Genomic DNA, 15,100 nt, shown 5'->3' with positions numbered 1-15,100 from the left:
AGATAAAGGGGCCAAGGTGGGTGTGTATTCTGACCGCAAGATAGTGTTGGTGAATAAAAGGGATTGGGAGAAATTCATGTTTTATGTTGGAATTGACAAGGATGGCAACCCCATCGTGGGGATCATAGGGGGACTGTAGTGCATTATAACCATAATGGCGGATACATTGAGGGGCTTTGAGGCAGGTACTGTTTAGCAAAACAATATCTGGCCTCTCTGCTTCAAGGAGCTCGGCCAGTAGGTGTCTAATTGTAAAGTAAGAACGTACGTTGAACTGAATCACCTTAAACGTGATTTAATGGTTTCGTCTTAGCAAAGTTAATGTCGGGGGAGGAGTTTGGATTAAAGCCCGTGATAGTGGTGCCATCAGTGGATGTGTGTTTGTAGGTGCTACGGACCCGTTTCCTGGAGGGGGAGGAAGAGATGGATCTGTTTTTATGTTCTTTGGTCTGTCCGTCAGAAGTTGGGGCAGGTTTAGGTTTGAGTGGATTTTGTCTGGAGGAGGTGGAGTTGGACCTGGATGAGGTTTTGGTTGTGGTGGAGTGGGCGAAGGTGGATGCAGAGGAAGTGGAAGTTTTGGTAAGGTGTAGCAGACGAGGGCATATTCACTGGTAGGCGGGATTCCCCAGTGGAAGTAGGTCCTTCCCAAAGAGATGGGTAAGTTGTAGTAGTAGTTGTCGTAGTCGTGAAGGTTATGTACATGTCCTCAGAATTAAGATTCCATGATGTTGCAGTGTCTGACAAGTTGTGTACGAATGGTATATAATACCGACAAGATGAGAGTAAGACACATGTGCAACATCTGGGTATCTTTATTGTAGACGTTTCGCCATCCAGTGGCTTTATCAATACAAATTCTAGGACATAACTTGAAGACAGTAGAACTATGTACAGAAGATGAGGTAATCAGGTAATCAGGTAATTCGTACACAACTTGTCAGACACTGTAACATCATGGAATCTTAATTCTGAGGACATGTACATAACCTTCACGACTACGACAACTACTACTACAACTTACCCATCTCTTTGGGAAGGACCTACTTCCACTGGGGAATCCCGCCTACCAGTGAATATGCCCTCGTCTGCTTCACCTGACGTTACCATATAAGCGCCAGGATTCTTTCTTCTGCTTCAGAATCTCCACGACTATGGTGCTGTTCGCACCTACTCCTAGGTTGAGGGACTGATTACCTCATCTTCTGTACATAGTTCTACTGTCTTCAAGTTATGTCCTAGAATTTGTATTGATAAAGCCACTGGATGGCGAAACGTCTACAATAAAGATACCCAGATGTTGCACATGTGTCTTACTCTCATCAAAGTGTAGCCAAACACATAACACACTTCCGCAACACATAACGTGAGCCTCCCGACACCTGACGTCCAAACCAGCTCTTCACGTCAGCCTGAAGCACATCAGCCAGCGAGCACTGTCTGCAGTCTGCTCTCTCCTCTATGTTCTCAACATGCCCTCTCTACACTGCCTCGCAGTGCCACGCAGCTGGGTTTAGCCCTGGCTCTTTCATCTACAACTCAAGACCTTCCTCTCACCGACTATTCTTCGTCTGTCCACACTTCCCCACTCACCCACCGGAGTCCCAACAGAAGAGCCTGCTGTGTGTGTTCTCAATGTCTGTCCCACGATCGACTTAGCTGAGAGTAAGACACATATGCAACATCTGGGTATCTTTATTGTAGACGTTTCGCCATCCAGTGGCTTTATCAATACAAATTCTAGGACATAACTTGAAGACAGTAGAACTATGTACAGAAGATGAGGTAATCAGTCCCTCAACCTAGGAGTAGGTGCGAACAGCACCATAGTCGTGGAGATTCTGAATCAGAGATTCAGAATCTCCACGACTATGGTGCTGTTCGCACCTACTCCTAGGTTGAGGGACTGATTACCTCATCTTCTGTACATAGTTCTACTGTCTTCAAGTTATGTCCTAGAATTTGTATTGATAAAGCCACTGGATGGCGAAACGTCTACAATAAAGATACCCAGATGTTGCATATGTGTCTTACTCTCATCTTGTCGGTATTGTATACCATTCGTACACATCGACTTAGCTGCTGGGTTAAGCCCTGGCTCTATTTCTATAACTAAGAACACTCCTCTCCAGCACTATTCTTCGTCTGTCCCGTCTTCTCCGCTCATCCCATTTGGGATCTTACCTGAACTTTCGTTCGTTCGTTACTTCTGGTTAGTGTGACTTTGTAAATGGTCCAAGTCGGACCGAAACGTCGTCGTAAGCTCCTCTCATCTATGTGCGGGTTATTTGTGTATCGTTACAGTCACGGTATTGTGCCTTTTTTTGTTACTATTCCTTCGTCTGCTACCCGTCCCTATCCTCTGACGCCTATATAAGCGCCAGTCTCCAGTCTCCTTGCCTGTGCTCCCTCCAATCGCAAGTCATATCATCGTAAGACACAGTAGCTCCTCACCTCAAGAAGTGTTCCTTCGATCCCCGTCGGGGAGGGGAACCTATAATCATCGTACCAGCGCCTGCCTTACTCCTTCATGATGCTTGCAAACCGTGTAAGGATCAAACCCAACTTGCCCTTGCTGCCGCTGTAAAGAGTTGCCTACAGGTTAAATTTACAGCCATCCACTCGACGAAAGACTCATTCATCGTGGTCTGTACTGACGATTATGAAGCCTCAAAGCTGATGGCCGACACCTCTATGAAAACCCTAAGAGACCGACCGTTCACCATCTCCCCTACACCTTTTTTGCTGGCGAAACGTTACGTTTTCGTACCCAAGACCATCATCATGCCAGCAGGATACCTGAGCAGCAGGGAATCTAAGACCAGCACCAGATCAACTTGAAGATTGAGACACTTATGCAGCATATGGGAATCTTTATTCAGGAAACGTTTCGCCACACAGTGGCTTCATCAGTCCAATACAAAGAGGAAGGCGTAAGGAGAGGAGGAGAATGAGGTAATCAGTCCCTCAGCCTGGAGTCGATGTGTTCAGTCCATCAATCTTGTAGAATGTACAGCATAGGGCCGTAGACGTGGCTTATATACTGTAGTGAGGTGAGGTGAAGCAGGCGGAGGCGGGGTCATAGTGGTACTGTCCACTAGTCGAAATAGATCTTCGTCCAAAGGTTGAACAAGTGTTGAAGAATTCTTTGTAACAAGATCCCATGATGCTGCAGTGTCTGACAGTTGAGATGAATGGTTTGAACAACCGACAAGTTGAAGATTGAGACACTTATGCAGCATATGGGAATCTTTATTCAGGAAACGTTTCGCCACACAGTGGCTTCATCAGTCCAATACAAAGAGGAAGGCGTAAGGAGAGGAGGAGAATGAGGTAATCAGTCCCTCAGCCTGGAGTCGATGTGTTCAGTCCATCAATCTTGTAGAATGTACAGCATAGGGCCGTAGACGTGGCTTATATACTGTAGTGAGGTGAGGTGAAGCAGTATATAAGCCACGTCTACGGCCCTATGCTGTATATTCTACAAGAGTGATGGACTGAACACATCGACTCCAAGCTGAGGGACTGATTACCTCATTCTCCTCCTCTCCTTACGCCTTCCTCTTTGTATTGGACTGATGAAGCCACTGTGTGGCGAAACGTTTCCTGAATAAAGATTCCCATATGCTGCATAAGTGTCTCAATCTTCAACTTGTCGGTTTTTCAAACCATTCATCTCACCAGACCAACTTGTTTTTTGAATTTCTTTCATACAAGACCAACGCCAGGCTAGCAGGTGGTCTATATTGAATCTTGTACCCAAACCCTCAGCAGACCAGTAGGGTTCCAAAGAGCAATCCCTAATCAACAGGGTACCCAGGACTATCACCAGACCAGATGGGATAAAAAGACGAACACTAGACCAGCAGATGGTCTGTAGGTCTTTCTGTATCCAACACCAGGACCACGAAATCCCACGTACAAGGATCACGTACTTCCACGTACAACTCAAGTACTCCCTCGAGCAAAACTCATGTACTCCCATGAGCAAGACTCATATTCTCATGTGCAAGACTCATTTTCTTCTTACGTGTAAGACTTATGTACTCTCACATTTAGAACCTATTTACTTCTACATACATGAAAGAAAGGCAGGAGAAGAAAAAAGGAGAAAGAGAGGAAGTCAGGGAGGAAGAGAAGAGGAAAAATGGAGGAATCTCATGCACTGCTACGTACAAGAGCCATGTAATCAGTGGTGTAGTGCGACAAATAAAACTCACCTGCGGGTATGACCTGGTAGATACAAGGCTGATGCTGAACACCCAGGTCGTTGACAGCCCAGCAAAGGAGATGACCGAAGTCGTGGTGGGTCTGGGGTGTGTAGCTGACGATGGAGGTGCTGCCGCTGCTGCGGGTGAGGTTCAGAGCCACATCCACCACTCCAGTAGATGTGTTCACTGCCCATCTAGTGAATAACAACGCTAGTTCTTCACAAACAGCTCACAATTTGAATACGATTAAACAAGGTCTAGTTCAAGGACAAAAATAATTTTATTACTCATAAATGTTTGATTTTATACAATGTTTGAGTTTTGTTGCTCATCGTTTATCAGATAATTTGCAACAATGTGTTTTTGATAAACGTTCATCCAGTGCGTGAAAAACACCTGTTACTGCCTTTCGAAAAATTCTTAACTGAGAGCAAATATTATTTCTAATAAACCTGATGACCAGGAGTAAGTTATTATTGTTTTACGTATCGTTCCAGTGGCATGAATAAGCAAACTAATAGACTGCGGTGGTGGTAGTTTATTCGTCAGGCAACAACACACTGTCTGAAAATTGGACACATATGCAACATCTGGGTATCTCTAACGTAGACGTTTCGCCATCAAGTGGCTTTATCAATACAAATTCTAGGACATAATTTGAAGACAGTAGAACTATATACAAAAGATGAGGAAATCAGTCCCTCAGCCTTGGAGTTGGTGTGAAGTTGGTGTGACCGTAGTCATGAAGAATCTGGAACACAGGCAAGACGGCTGGTGCTTTTATACTGGCCTCAGGTGTTGCATATGTGTCCAATGTTCATCTTGTCGGTATTGTATACCATTCGTGTACAACTGGTCAAACACTGCAACATCATGCAATCTTGGTTCAGAGGATATCTCCACAACCTTCTTCACTTCTACTAACTCGTCTCTTGGATATGACCTACATTCACTAGGGAATCCCGCATACCAGTGACAATGACTTTGTCTGCTACCCGTCCCCTTTTCACCTGACGCCAGTATATAAGCGCCAGCCTTCTTGCCTGTGCTCCAGATTCATCACTATTGTGCTCTTTACACCAACTCCAAGGCTGAGGGACTGATTACCTCATCTTTTATATATAGTTCTTCGGTCTTGAAATTATGTCCTAGAATTTGTATTGATAAAGCCACTGGATGGCGAAAAGTCTACATTAAAGATACTCAGATGTTACATGTGTCCAGTTTTCATCACTGTAATAAAGTTGGTAGAATTACCGACAATATGTAAAGTAAAAGGACACAAGTGCAACTAATGTGACATTTATTGTGGCAACGTTTCGCTCTCCAGGAGCTTTATCAAGCCATTACAAACAATACATGGACACAGAGGGTATATAAAGGCTCAGAGTGAGGTGCAATACTAGTGAGGTACCATTTCGATGTTCACTAGTGGTGGTGGTGGTAGTAGTAGTGGTAGTGACAAAAGTAATACAATATGGTAGAGCAATTAATTCGTACATGAGTAAAAGGATATAAAAGCTATTACTTGGGTAACATAAAAATAGGTTGGACAAATATAGACTGGAAGGAGGCAACTTGTTTCAGTGTTCACTCTCTGTAATGTGCTTTGTGTAGTATAACAGGAGAGACTATGTGATGGCAGGGTTTACTGTTTTCAGGAGGATTCTTGCTAAGACTTCGGAGATGGTGAAGCTGCCGTTGTTTTGTTTAATTGTATTCGAAACTGCGATCAGTGCTGATTCGAGGCACTTGCGTCTGCGGTAATTAGTTTCTTGATCACTAATTGGGCGTCTCTGAATTTCATGAGATGATTGGTGGAATTTCGGTGTTGTACACAGGCGTTGTTCATCACGTCAGTATTGTACACCATTTATGTGCAACACACTGTCTCCTGTTTGTAGATGAATGGTTCAGAGAACCGACATGTTGATCAATTAGACACATGTGCAACTCTTGGGTATCTTTATTGATACCCAAGAGTTGCACATGTGTCTAATTGATCAACACTGTCTCCTGATGAGAGTAAGACACATGTGCAACATCTGGGTATCTTTATTGTAGACGTTTCGCCATCCAGTGGCTTTATCAATACAAATTCTAGGACATAACTTGAAGACAGTAGAACTATGTACAGAAGATGAGGTAATCAGTCCCTCAAACTAGGAGTAGGTGCGAACAGCACCATAGTCGTGGAGATTCTGAAGCAGAAGAAAGAATCCTGCTTCAGAATCTCCACGACTATGGTGCTGTTCGCACCTACTCCTAGTTTGAGGGACTGATTACCTCATCTTCTGTACATAGTTCTACTGTCTTCAAGTTATGTCCTAGAATTTGTATTGATAAAGCCACTGGATGGCGAAACGTCTACAATAAAGATACCCAGATGTTGCACATGTGTCTTACTCTCATGTGTGTGATGAATGGTTTGAAAAACCGACAAGTTGAAGATTGAGACACTTATGCAGCATATGGGAATCTTTATTCAGGAAACGTTTCGCCACACAGTGGCTTCATCAGTCCAATACAAAGAGGAAGGCGTAAGGAGAGGAGGAGTATGAGGTAATCAGTCCCTCAGCCTGGAGTCGATGTGTTCAGTCCATCAATCTTGTAGAATGTACAGCATAGGGCCGTAGACGTGGCTTATATACTGTAGTGAGGTGACTTGAAGCAGACAAAGACCTACTTCGACTAGTGGATGGTACCACTATGATCCCGCCTCCGTCCGTCTGTAGTGAGGTGACTTGAAGCAGACGGAGGCGGGATCATAGTGGTACCATCCACTAGTCGAAGTAGGTCGAACGCTTGTTCAACCTTGAGACAAAGACCTACTTCGACTAGTGGATGGTACCACTATGATCCCGCCTCCGTCTGCTTCAAGTCACCTCACTACAGTATATAAGCCACGTCTACGGCCCTATGCTGTACATTCTACAAGATTGATGGACTGAACACATCGACTCCAGGCTGAGGGACTGATTACCTCATACTCCTCCTCTCCTTACGCCTTCCTCTTTGTATTGGACTGATGAAGCCACTGTGTGGCGAAACGTTTCCTGAATAAAGATTCCCATATGCTGCATAAGTGTCTCAGTCTTACTCTCATCTTGTCGGTATTATATACCATTTCGTACACAACTGTCTCCTGACTCTGGACTTAATCAGAGGATGAACAGTTAAGATAGATTTTACATCTCATTCAAAAACAAAGGATCACTACATAGTAGCAAATCCTAAAATAAGATGCTCATTCGAACACTAAAATCCTGAAGAAAATCACTAAAAATCATCCCAAAATGGATGAATAATAGGCTGAAATATCTACTAGGGCATAAGAAAGGAATTTATAGGCGTATCAAAAGAGGTGAGGGTCATCTTATGAATCAGTATATTGACATTAAGAGGGACATTAAAAAGGGGATAAGAAAAGCTAAAAGGGACTATGAAATTAAAGTTGCTAGGGATTCCAAAACTAACCCAAAAAGTTTTTTCCAGGTATATAGAACAAAAGTCGTTAGGTAAGACACATATGCAACAGTTAGGTATCTTTATTCCGAAACGTTTCGCCTACACAGTAGGCTTCTTCAGTCGAGTACAGAAAAGTTGATAGAAGCAGAAGATACTTGAAGACGATGTAATCAGTCCATCACCCTTAAAGTTTTGAGGTGGTCAGTCCCTCAGTCTGGAGAAGAGCATTGTTCCATCAGTTTCATTGTTTCCATCAGTCCATCAATCAAGATTGATGGACTGACCACATGGACTCAAGGTTGAGGGACTGATTACCTCATTCTCCTCCTGTTCTTCAAGATTCTCCTTTGTATGGACTGATGAAGCCACTGTGTGACGATACGTTTCCTCAATAAAGATACCCAAGAGTTGCACAGGAAGGGTGCTCTCGTGGATCGAATCATGGCTCACAGACAGGAAGCAGAGAGTGTCCATAAATGGGGTTAAATCCGAGTGGGGATCAGTAACAAGTGGCGTTCCACAGGGATCAGTCTTGGGCCCGTTTTTGTTTATAATATATATCAATGATCTTGATGAAGGAATTACTAGTGATATGAGCAAATTCGCCGATGACACGAAGATAGGTAGGATAATTTATTCAAACGTAGATGTTAGGGAACTTCAGGAGGATTTAGACAAACTCTACTCTTGGTCAGAAAAGTGGCAGATGCAGTTCAATGTAGATAAATGCAAGGTTCTGAAGCTCGGGAGTGTCCATAACCCTAGCACTTATAATTTAAATAATGTAGAACTTAGCCATACAGATTACGAAAAGGACTTGGGGGTTATGGTAAGCAGTAACCTTAAACCAAGACAGCAATGCCTAAGCGTGCGTAATAAGGCAAATAGATTACATAACATAAGAACATAAGAAAGGAGGAACACTGCAGCAGGCCTGTTGGCCCATACTAGGCAGGTCCTTTACATTTCATCCCACTAACAAACATTTGACCAACCCAATTTTCAATGCTACCCAAGAAATAAGCTCTGATGTGCAAGTCCCACTCAAATCCAACCCCTCCCACTCATGTACTTATCCAACCTAAATTTGAAACTACCCAAAGTCCTAGCCTCAATAACCCAACTAGGTAGACTGTTCCACTCATCAACTACCCTATTTCCAAACCAATACTTTCCTATGCCCTTTCTAAATCTAAACTTATCTAATTTAAATCCATTACTGCGGGTTCTCTCTTGGAGAGATATCCTCAAGACCTTGTTAATATCCCCTTTATTAATACCTATCTTCCACTTATACACTTCGATCAGGTCTCCCCTCATTCTTCGTCTAACAAGTGAATGTAACTTAAGAGTCTTCAATCTTTCTTCATAAGGAAGGTTTCTAATGCTATGTATTAATTTAGTCATCCTACGCTGAATGTTTTCTAACGAATTTATGTCCATTCTGTAATATGGAGACCAGAATTGAGCTGCATAATCTAGGTGAGGCCTTACTAATGATGTATAAAGCTGCAGTATGACCTCTGCACTTCTGTTGCTTACACTTCTTGATATAAATCCCAGTAATCTATTTGCCTTATTACGTACGCTTAGGCATTGCTGTCTTGTGTACGAATGGTATATAATACCGACAAGATGAGAGTAAGACACATGTGCAACATCTGGGTATCTTTATTGTAGACGTTTCGCCATCCAGTGGCTTTATCAATACAAATTCCAGGACATAACTTGAAGACAGTAGAACTATGTACAGAAAATGAGGTAATCAGTCCCTCAACCTAGGAGTAGGTGCGAACAGCACCATAGTCGTGGAGATTCTGAAGCAGAAGAAAGAATCCTGGCGCTTATATAGTAACGTCAGGTGAAGCAGACGAGGGCAAATTCACTGGTGGGCGGGATTCCCCAGTGGAAGTAGGCCCTTCCCAAAGAGATGGGTTAGTTGTAGTAGTAGTAGTTGTCGTAGTTGTGAAGGTTATGTACATGTCCTCAGAATTAAGATTCCATGATGTTGCAGTGTCTGACAAGTTGTGTACGAATGGTATATAATACCGACAAGATGAGAGTAAGACACATGTGCAACATCTGGGTATCTTTATTGTAGACGTTTCGCCATCCAGTGGCTTTATCAATACAAATTCTAGGACATAACTTGAAGACAGTAGAACTATGTACAGAAGATGAGGTAATCAGTCCCTCAACCTAGGAGTAGGTGCGAACAGCACCATAGTCGTGGAGATTCTGAAGCAGAAGAAAGAATCCTGGCGCTTATATAGTAACGTCAGGTGAAGCAGACGAGGGCAAATTCACTGGTGGGCGGGATTCCCTACAACTAACCCATCTCTTTGGGAAGGACCTACTTCCACTGGGGAATCCCGCCCACCAGTGAATTTGCCCTCGTCTGCTTCACCTGACGTTACTATATAAGCGCCAGGATTCTTTCTTCTGCTTCAGAATCTCCACGACTATGGTGCTGTTCGCACCTACTCCTAGGTTGAGGGACTGATTACCTCATCTTCTGTACATAGTTCTACTGTCTTCAAGTTATGTCCTGGAATTTGTATTGATAAAGCCACTGGATGGCGAAACGTCTACAATAAAGATACCCAGATGTTGCACATGTGTCTTACTCTCACATTGCTGTCTTGGTTTAAGGTTGCTGCTTACCATAACCCCCAAGTCCTTTTCGCAATCTGTATGGCTAAGTTCTACATTATTTAACTTATAAGTGCTAGGGTTATGGACACTTCCGAGCTTCAGAACCTTGCATTTATCTACATTGAACTGCATCTGCCACTTTTCTGACCAAGAGTAGAGTTTGTCTAAATCCTCCTGAAGTTCCCTAACATCTACGTTTGAATCAATTATCCTACCTATCTTCGTGTCATCGGCGAATTTGCTCATATCACTAGTAATTCCTTCATCAAGATCATTGATATACATTATAAACAACAACGGGCCCAAGACTGATCCCTGTGGAACGCCACTTGTTACTGATCCCCACTCGGATTTAACCCCATTTATGGACACTCTCTGCTTCCTGTCTGTGAGCCATGATTCGATCCACTGGGATTTATATCAAGAAGTGTAAGCAACAGAAGTCCAGAGGTCATACTGCAGCTTTATACATCATTAGTAAGGCCTCACCTAGATTATGCAGCTCAATTCTGGTCTCCATATTACAGAATGGACATAAATTCGTTAGAAAACATTCAGCGTAGGATGACTAAATTAATACATAGCATTAGAAATCTTCCTTATGAAGAAAGATTGAAGACTCTTAAGTTACATTCACTTGTTAGACGAAGAATGAGGGGAGACCTGATCGAAGTGTATAAGTGGAAGATAGGTATTAATAAAGGGGATATTAACAAGGTCTTGAGGATATCTCTCCAAGAGAGAACCCGTAGTAATGGATTTAAATTAGATAAGTTTAGATTTAGAAAGGACATAGGAAAGTATTGGTTTGGAAATAGGGTAGTTGATGAGTGGAACAGTCTACCTAGTTGGGTTATTGAGGCTAGGACTTTGGGTAGTTTCAAATTCAGGTTGGATAAGTACATGAGTGGGAGGAGTTGGATTTGAGTGGGACTTGCACATCAGAGCTTATTTCTTGGGTGGCATTGAAAATTGGGTTGGTCAAATGTTTGTTAGTGGGATGAATTGTAAAGGACCTGCCTAGTATGGGCCAACAGGCCTGCTGCAGTGTTCCTCCTTTCTTATGTTCTTAAATTTCAGAGAAATGTTCCTTGATTACTTCAAATATGCGAGGAATTTATGAGAATATATACAGAGGCTGGAAACAGAGTAGTAATAATGGTAGAACTAACAACCCAGTGTTAAGAAAAGGGACACAGATGCGACTCTAAATGTTACAGTTTAGTATGGCAAACGTTTCGCACTCCTGGAGTTTTGGCAAACAATTACGATAACGGCTTGACAAAACTCCTGGAGAGCGTAACGTTCCCACATTAAAATGTCAAATTAGTTGCATCTTTGTCTTAATACCTGGAAAGAGAGTAGAAGTAGTGAGGTAGATGCTGTACACCGGAAGTGGAGAAGAATTTATCAGATGACTACGTTATGTCAGTCTCGCTGAAGCAAGTTCTAAAAACGTATGAACGTGGGTTATGGGAATGTTATAAGTGCCAGCAGCTGGCACTTAAAAAAAAATTCACAACCTTGCATGATCTTCGAACATAAATTAATCAACGAATCTCAGCATGGTTTTACAAAGGGGCGTTCCTGCCTTACGAATTTATTAACTTTTTTCACTAAGGTATTTGAGGAGGTAGATCATGGTAATGAATATGATATTGTGTATATGGACTTCAGTAAGGCTTTTGACAGGGTCCCACATCAGAGACTAATGAGGAAAATTAAAGCACATGGAATAGGAGGAGAAATTTTTTCCTGGATAGAGGCATGGTTGACAAATAGGCAGCAGAGAGTTTGCATAAATGGGGAGAAATCAGAGTGGGGAAGCGTCACGAGCGGTGTTCCACAGGGGTCAGTGTTGGGCCCCCTGCTGTTCACAATCTACATAAACGACATAGATGAGGGCATAAAGAGCGACATCGGCAAGTTTGCCGATGACACCAAAATAGGCCGTCGAATTCATTCTGACGAGGACATTCGAGCACTCCAGGAAGATTTGAATAGACTGATGCAGTGGTCGGAGAAGTGGCAGATGCAGTTTAATATAGACAAATGCAAAGTTCTAAATGTTGGACAGGACAATAACCATGCCACATATAAACTAAATAATGTAGATCTTAATATTACGGATTGCGAAAAAGATTTAGGAGTTCTGGTTAGCAGTAATCTGAAACCAAGACAACAGTGCATAAGTGTTCGCAATAAAGCTAATAGAATCCTTGGCTTCATATCAAGAAGCATAAATAATAGGAGTCCTCAGGTTGTTCTTCAACTCTATACATCCTTGGTTAGGCCTCATTTAGATTATGCTGCACAGTTTTGGTCACCGTATTACAGAATGGATATAAATTCTCTGGAAAATGTACAAAGGAGGATGACAAAGATGATCCCATGTATCAGAAACCTTCCCTATGAGGATAGACTAAGGGCCCTGAAACTGCACTCTCTAGAAAGACGTAGAATTAGGGGGGATATGATTGAGGTGTATAAGTGGAAGACAGGAATAAATAAAGGGGATGTAAATAGTGTGCCGAAAATATCTAGCCTAGACAGGACTCGCAGCAATGGTTTTAAGTTGGAAAAATTCAGATTCAGGAAGGATATAGGAAAGTACTGGTTTGGTAATAGAGTTGTGGATGAGTGGAACAAACTCCCAAGTACCGTTATAGAGGCCAGAACGTTGTGTAGCTTTAAAAATAGGTTGGATAAATACATGAGTAGATGTGGGTGGGTGTGAGTTAGACCTGATAGCTTGTGCTAACAGGTCGGTTGCCGTGTTCCTCCCTTATGTCAATGTGACCTGACCTGACTAGGTTGGGTGCATTGGCTTAAGCCGGTAGGAGACTTGGACCTGCCTCGCATGGGCCAGTAGGCCTTCTGCAGTGTTCCTTCGTTCTTATGTTCTTATGTTCTTATTTCCCAGAGACTTCCACACGGAAAAACTTTCTCCATTTTAGGTTGCCTTCCACAGGATGGGTATGAGGTGCATTATAAAGATCCCGAACTAATTCTAATTCCAACGTCCTGCACCTGAAGTTGTTTATATCCTATTTTAACTCATATTCCTCACGTATATAAAGACAAGACTTCAATAAGGGTGACCAATGTGTTTCTATTAGTATGCTTCCTAGCGTATTTTTCGGTATTCATTTCCTTTTATACTAATAAAAAAAACTTACTGATTGCCATTTTAAGAGAAACAGAAAATGATGCTCAACAATATTTCTGAGAGCAGTGCTAGGATACATGAAACAGCAGTGCTAGGATACATGAAACAGCAGTGCTAGGATACATGAAACAGCAGTGCTAGGATACATGAAACAGCAGTGCTAGGATACATGAAACAGCAGTGCTAGGATACATGAAACAGCAGTGCTAGGATACATGAAACAGCAGTGCTAGGATACATGAAACAGCAGTGCTAGGATACATGAAACAGCAGTGCTAGGATACATGGGAGAGCAGTGCTAGGATACATGAGAGAGCAGTGCTAGGATACATGAGAGAGCAGTGCTAGGATACATGAGAGAGCAGTGCTAGGATACATGAAACAGCAGTGCTAGGATACATGGGAGAGCAGTGCTAGGATACATGAGAGAGCAGTGCTAGGATACATGAGAGAGCAGTGCTAGGATACATGAGAGAGCAGTGCTAGGATACATGAGAGAGCAGTGCTAGGATACATGAGAGAGCAGTGCTAGGATACATGAGAGAGCAGTGCTAGGATACATGAGAGAGCAGTGCTAGGATACATGAAAGAGCAGTGCTAGGATACATGAGAGAGCAGTGCTAGGATACATGAGAGAGCAGTGCTAGGATACATGAGAGAGCAGTGCTAGGATACATGAGAGAGCAGTGCTAGGATACATGAGAGAGCAGTGCTAGGATACATGAAAGAGCAGTGCTAGGATACATGAGAGAGCAGTGCTAGGATACATGAGAGAGCAGTGCTAGGATACATGAGAGAGCAGTGCTAGGATACATGAGAGAGCAGTGCTAGGATACATGAGAGAGCAGTGCTAGGATACATGAGATAGCAGTGCTAGGATACATGAGAGAGCAGTGCTAGGATACATGAGAGAGCAGTGCTAGGATACATGAGAGAGCAGTGCTAGGATACATGAGAGAGCAGTGCTAGGATACATGGGAGAGCAGTGCTAGGATACATGAAAGAGCAGTGCTAGGATACATGAGAGAGCAGTGCTAGGATACATGAAAGAGCAGTGCTAGGATACATGAGCGAGTAGTGCTAGGATACATGAGAGAGCAGTGCTAGGATACATGAGAGAGCAGTGCTAGGATACATGAGAGAGCAGTGCTAGGATACATGAGAGAGCAGTGCTAGGATACATGAGAGAGCAGTGCTAGGATACATGAGAGAGCAGTGCTAGGATACATGAGAGAGCAGTGCTAGGATACATGAAAGAGCAGTGCTAGGATACATGAGAGAGCAGTGCTAGGATACATGGGAGAGCAGTGCTAGGATACATGAAAGAGCAGTGCTAGGATACATGAGAGAGCAGTGCTAGGATACATGAAAGAGCAGTGCTAGGATACATGAAAGAGCAGTGCTAGGATACATGAAAGAGCAGTGCTAGGATACATGGGAGAGCAGTGCTAAGATACATGAGAGAGCAGTGCTAGGATACATGAGAGAGCAGTGCTAGGATACATGGAAGAGCAGTGCTAAGATACATGAGAGAGCAGTGCTAGGATACATGAAAGAGCAGTGCTAGGATACATGGGAGAGCAGTGCTAGGATACATGAG

The 15,100-nt window shown here is 43.0% G+C and overlaps 1 protein-coding gene across 1 annotated transcript in view; it reads right to left on the bottom strand.

The window, feature by feature from the left end:
* The window catches only part of LOC138852655 (uncharacterized), a 445,859-nt gene that overhangs the window by 37,379 nt on the left and 393,380 nt on the right, over nucleotides 1-15,100 (bottom strand). Inside the window, exon 12 of the mRNA XM_070084742.1 lies at nucleotides 4,218-4,402. Coding sequence (XP_069940843.1) covers nucleotides 4,218-4,402 — 185 coding nt within the window. The remainder of the gene's footprint in view (nucleotides 1-4,217; nucleotides 4,403-15,100) is intronic.

This window comes from Cherax quadricarinatus, chromosome 13 (assembly GCF_038502225.1).
Source record: "Cherax quadricarinatus isolate ZL_2023a chromosome 13, ASM3850222v1, whole genome shotgun sequence".
Classification (NCBI taxonomy): Eukaryota; Metazoa; Arthropoda; class Malacostraca; order Decapoda; family Parastacidae; genus Cherax; species Cherax quadricarinatus.
This window is presented reverse-complemented; position numbering and strand designations above follow the sequence as displayed.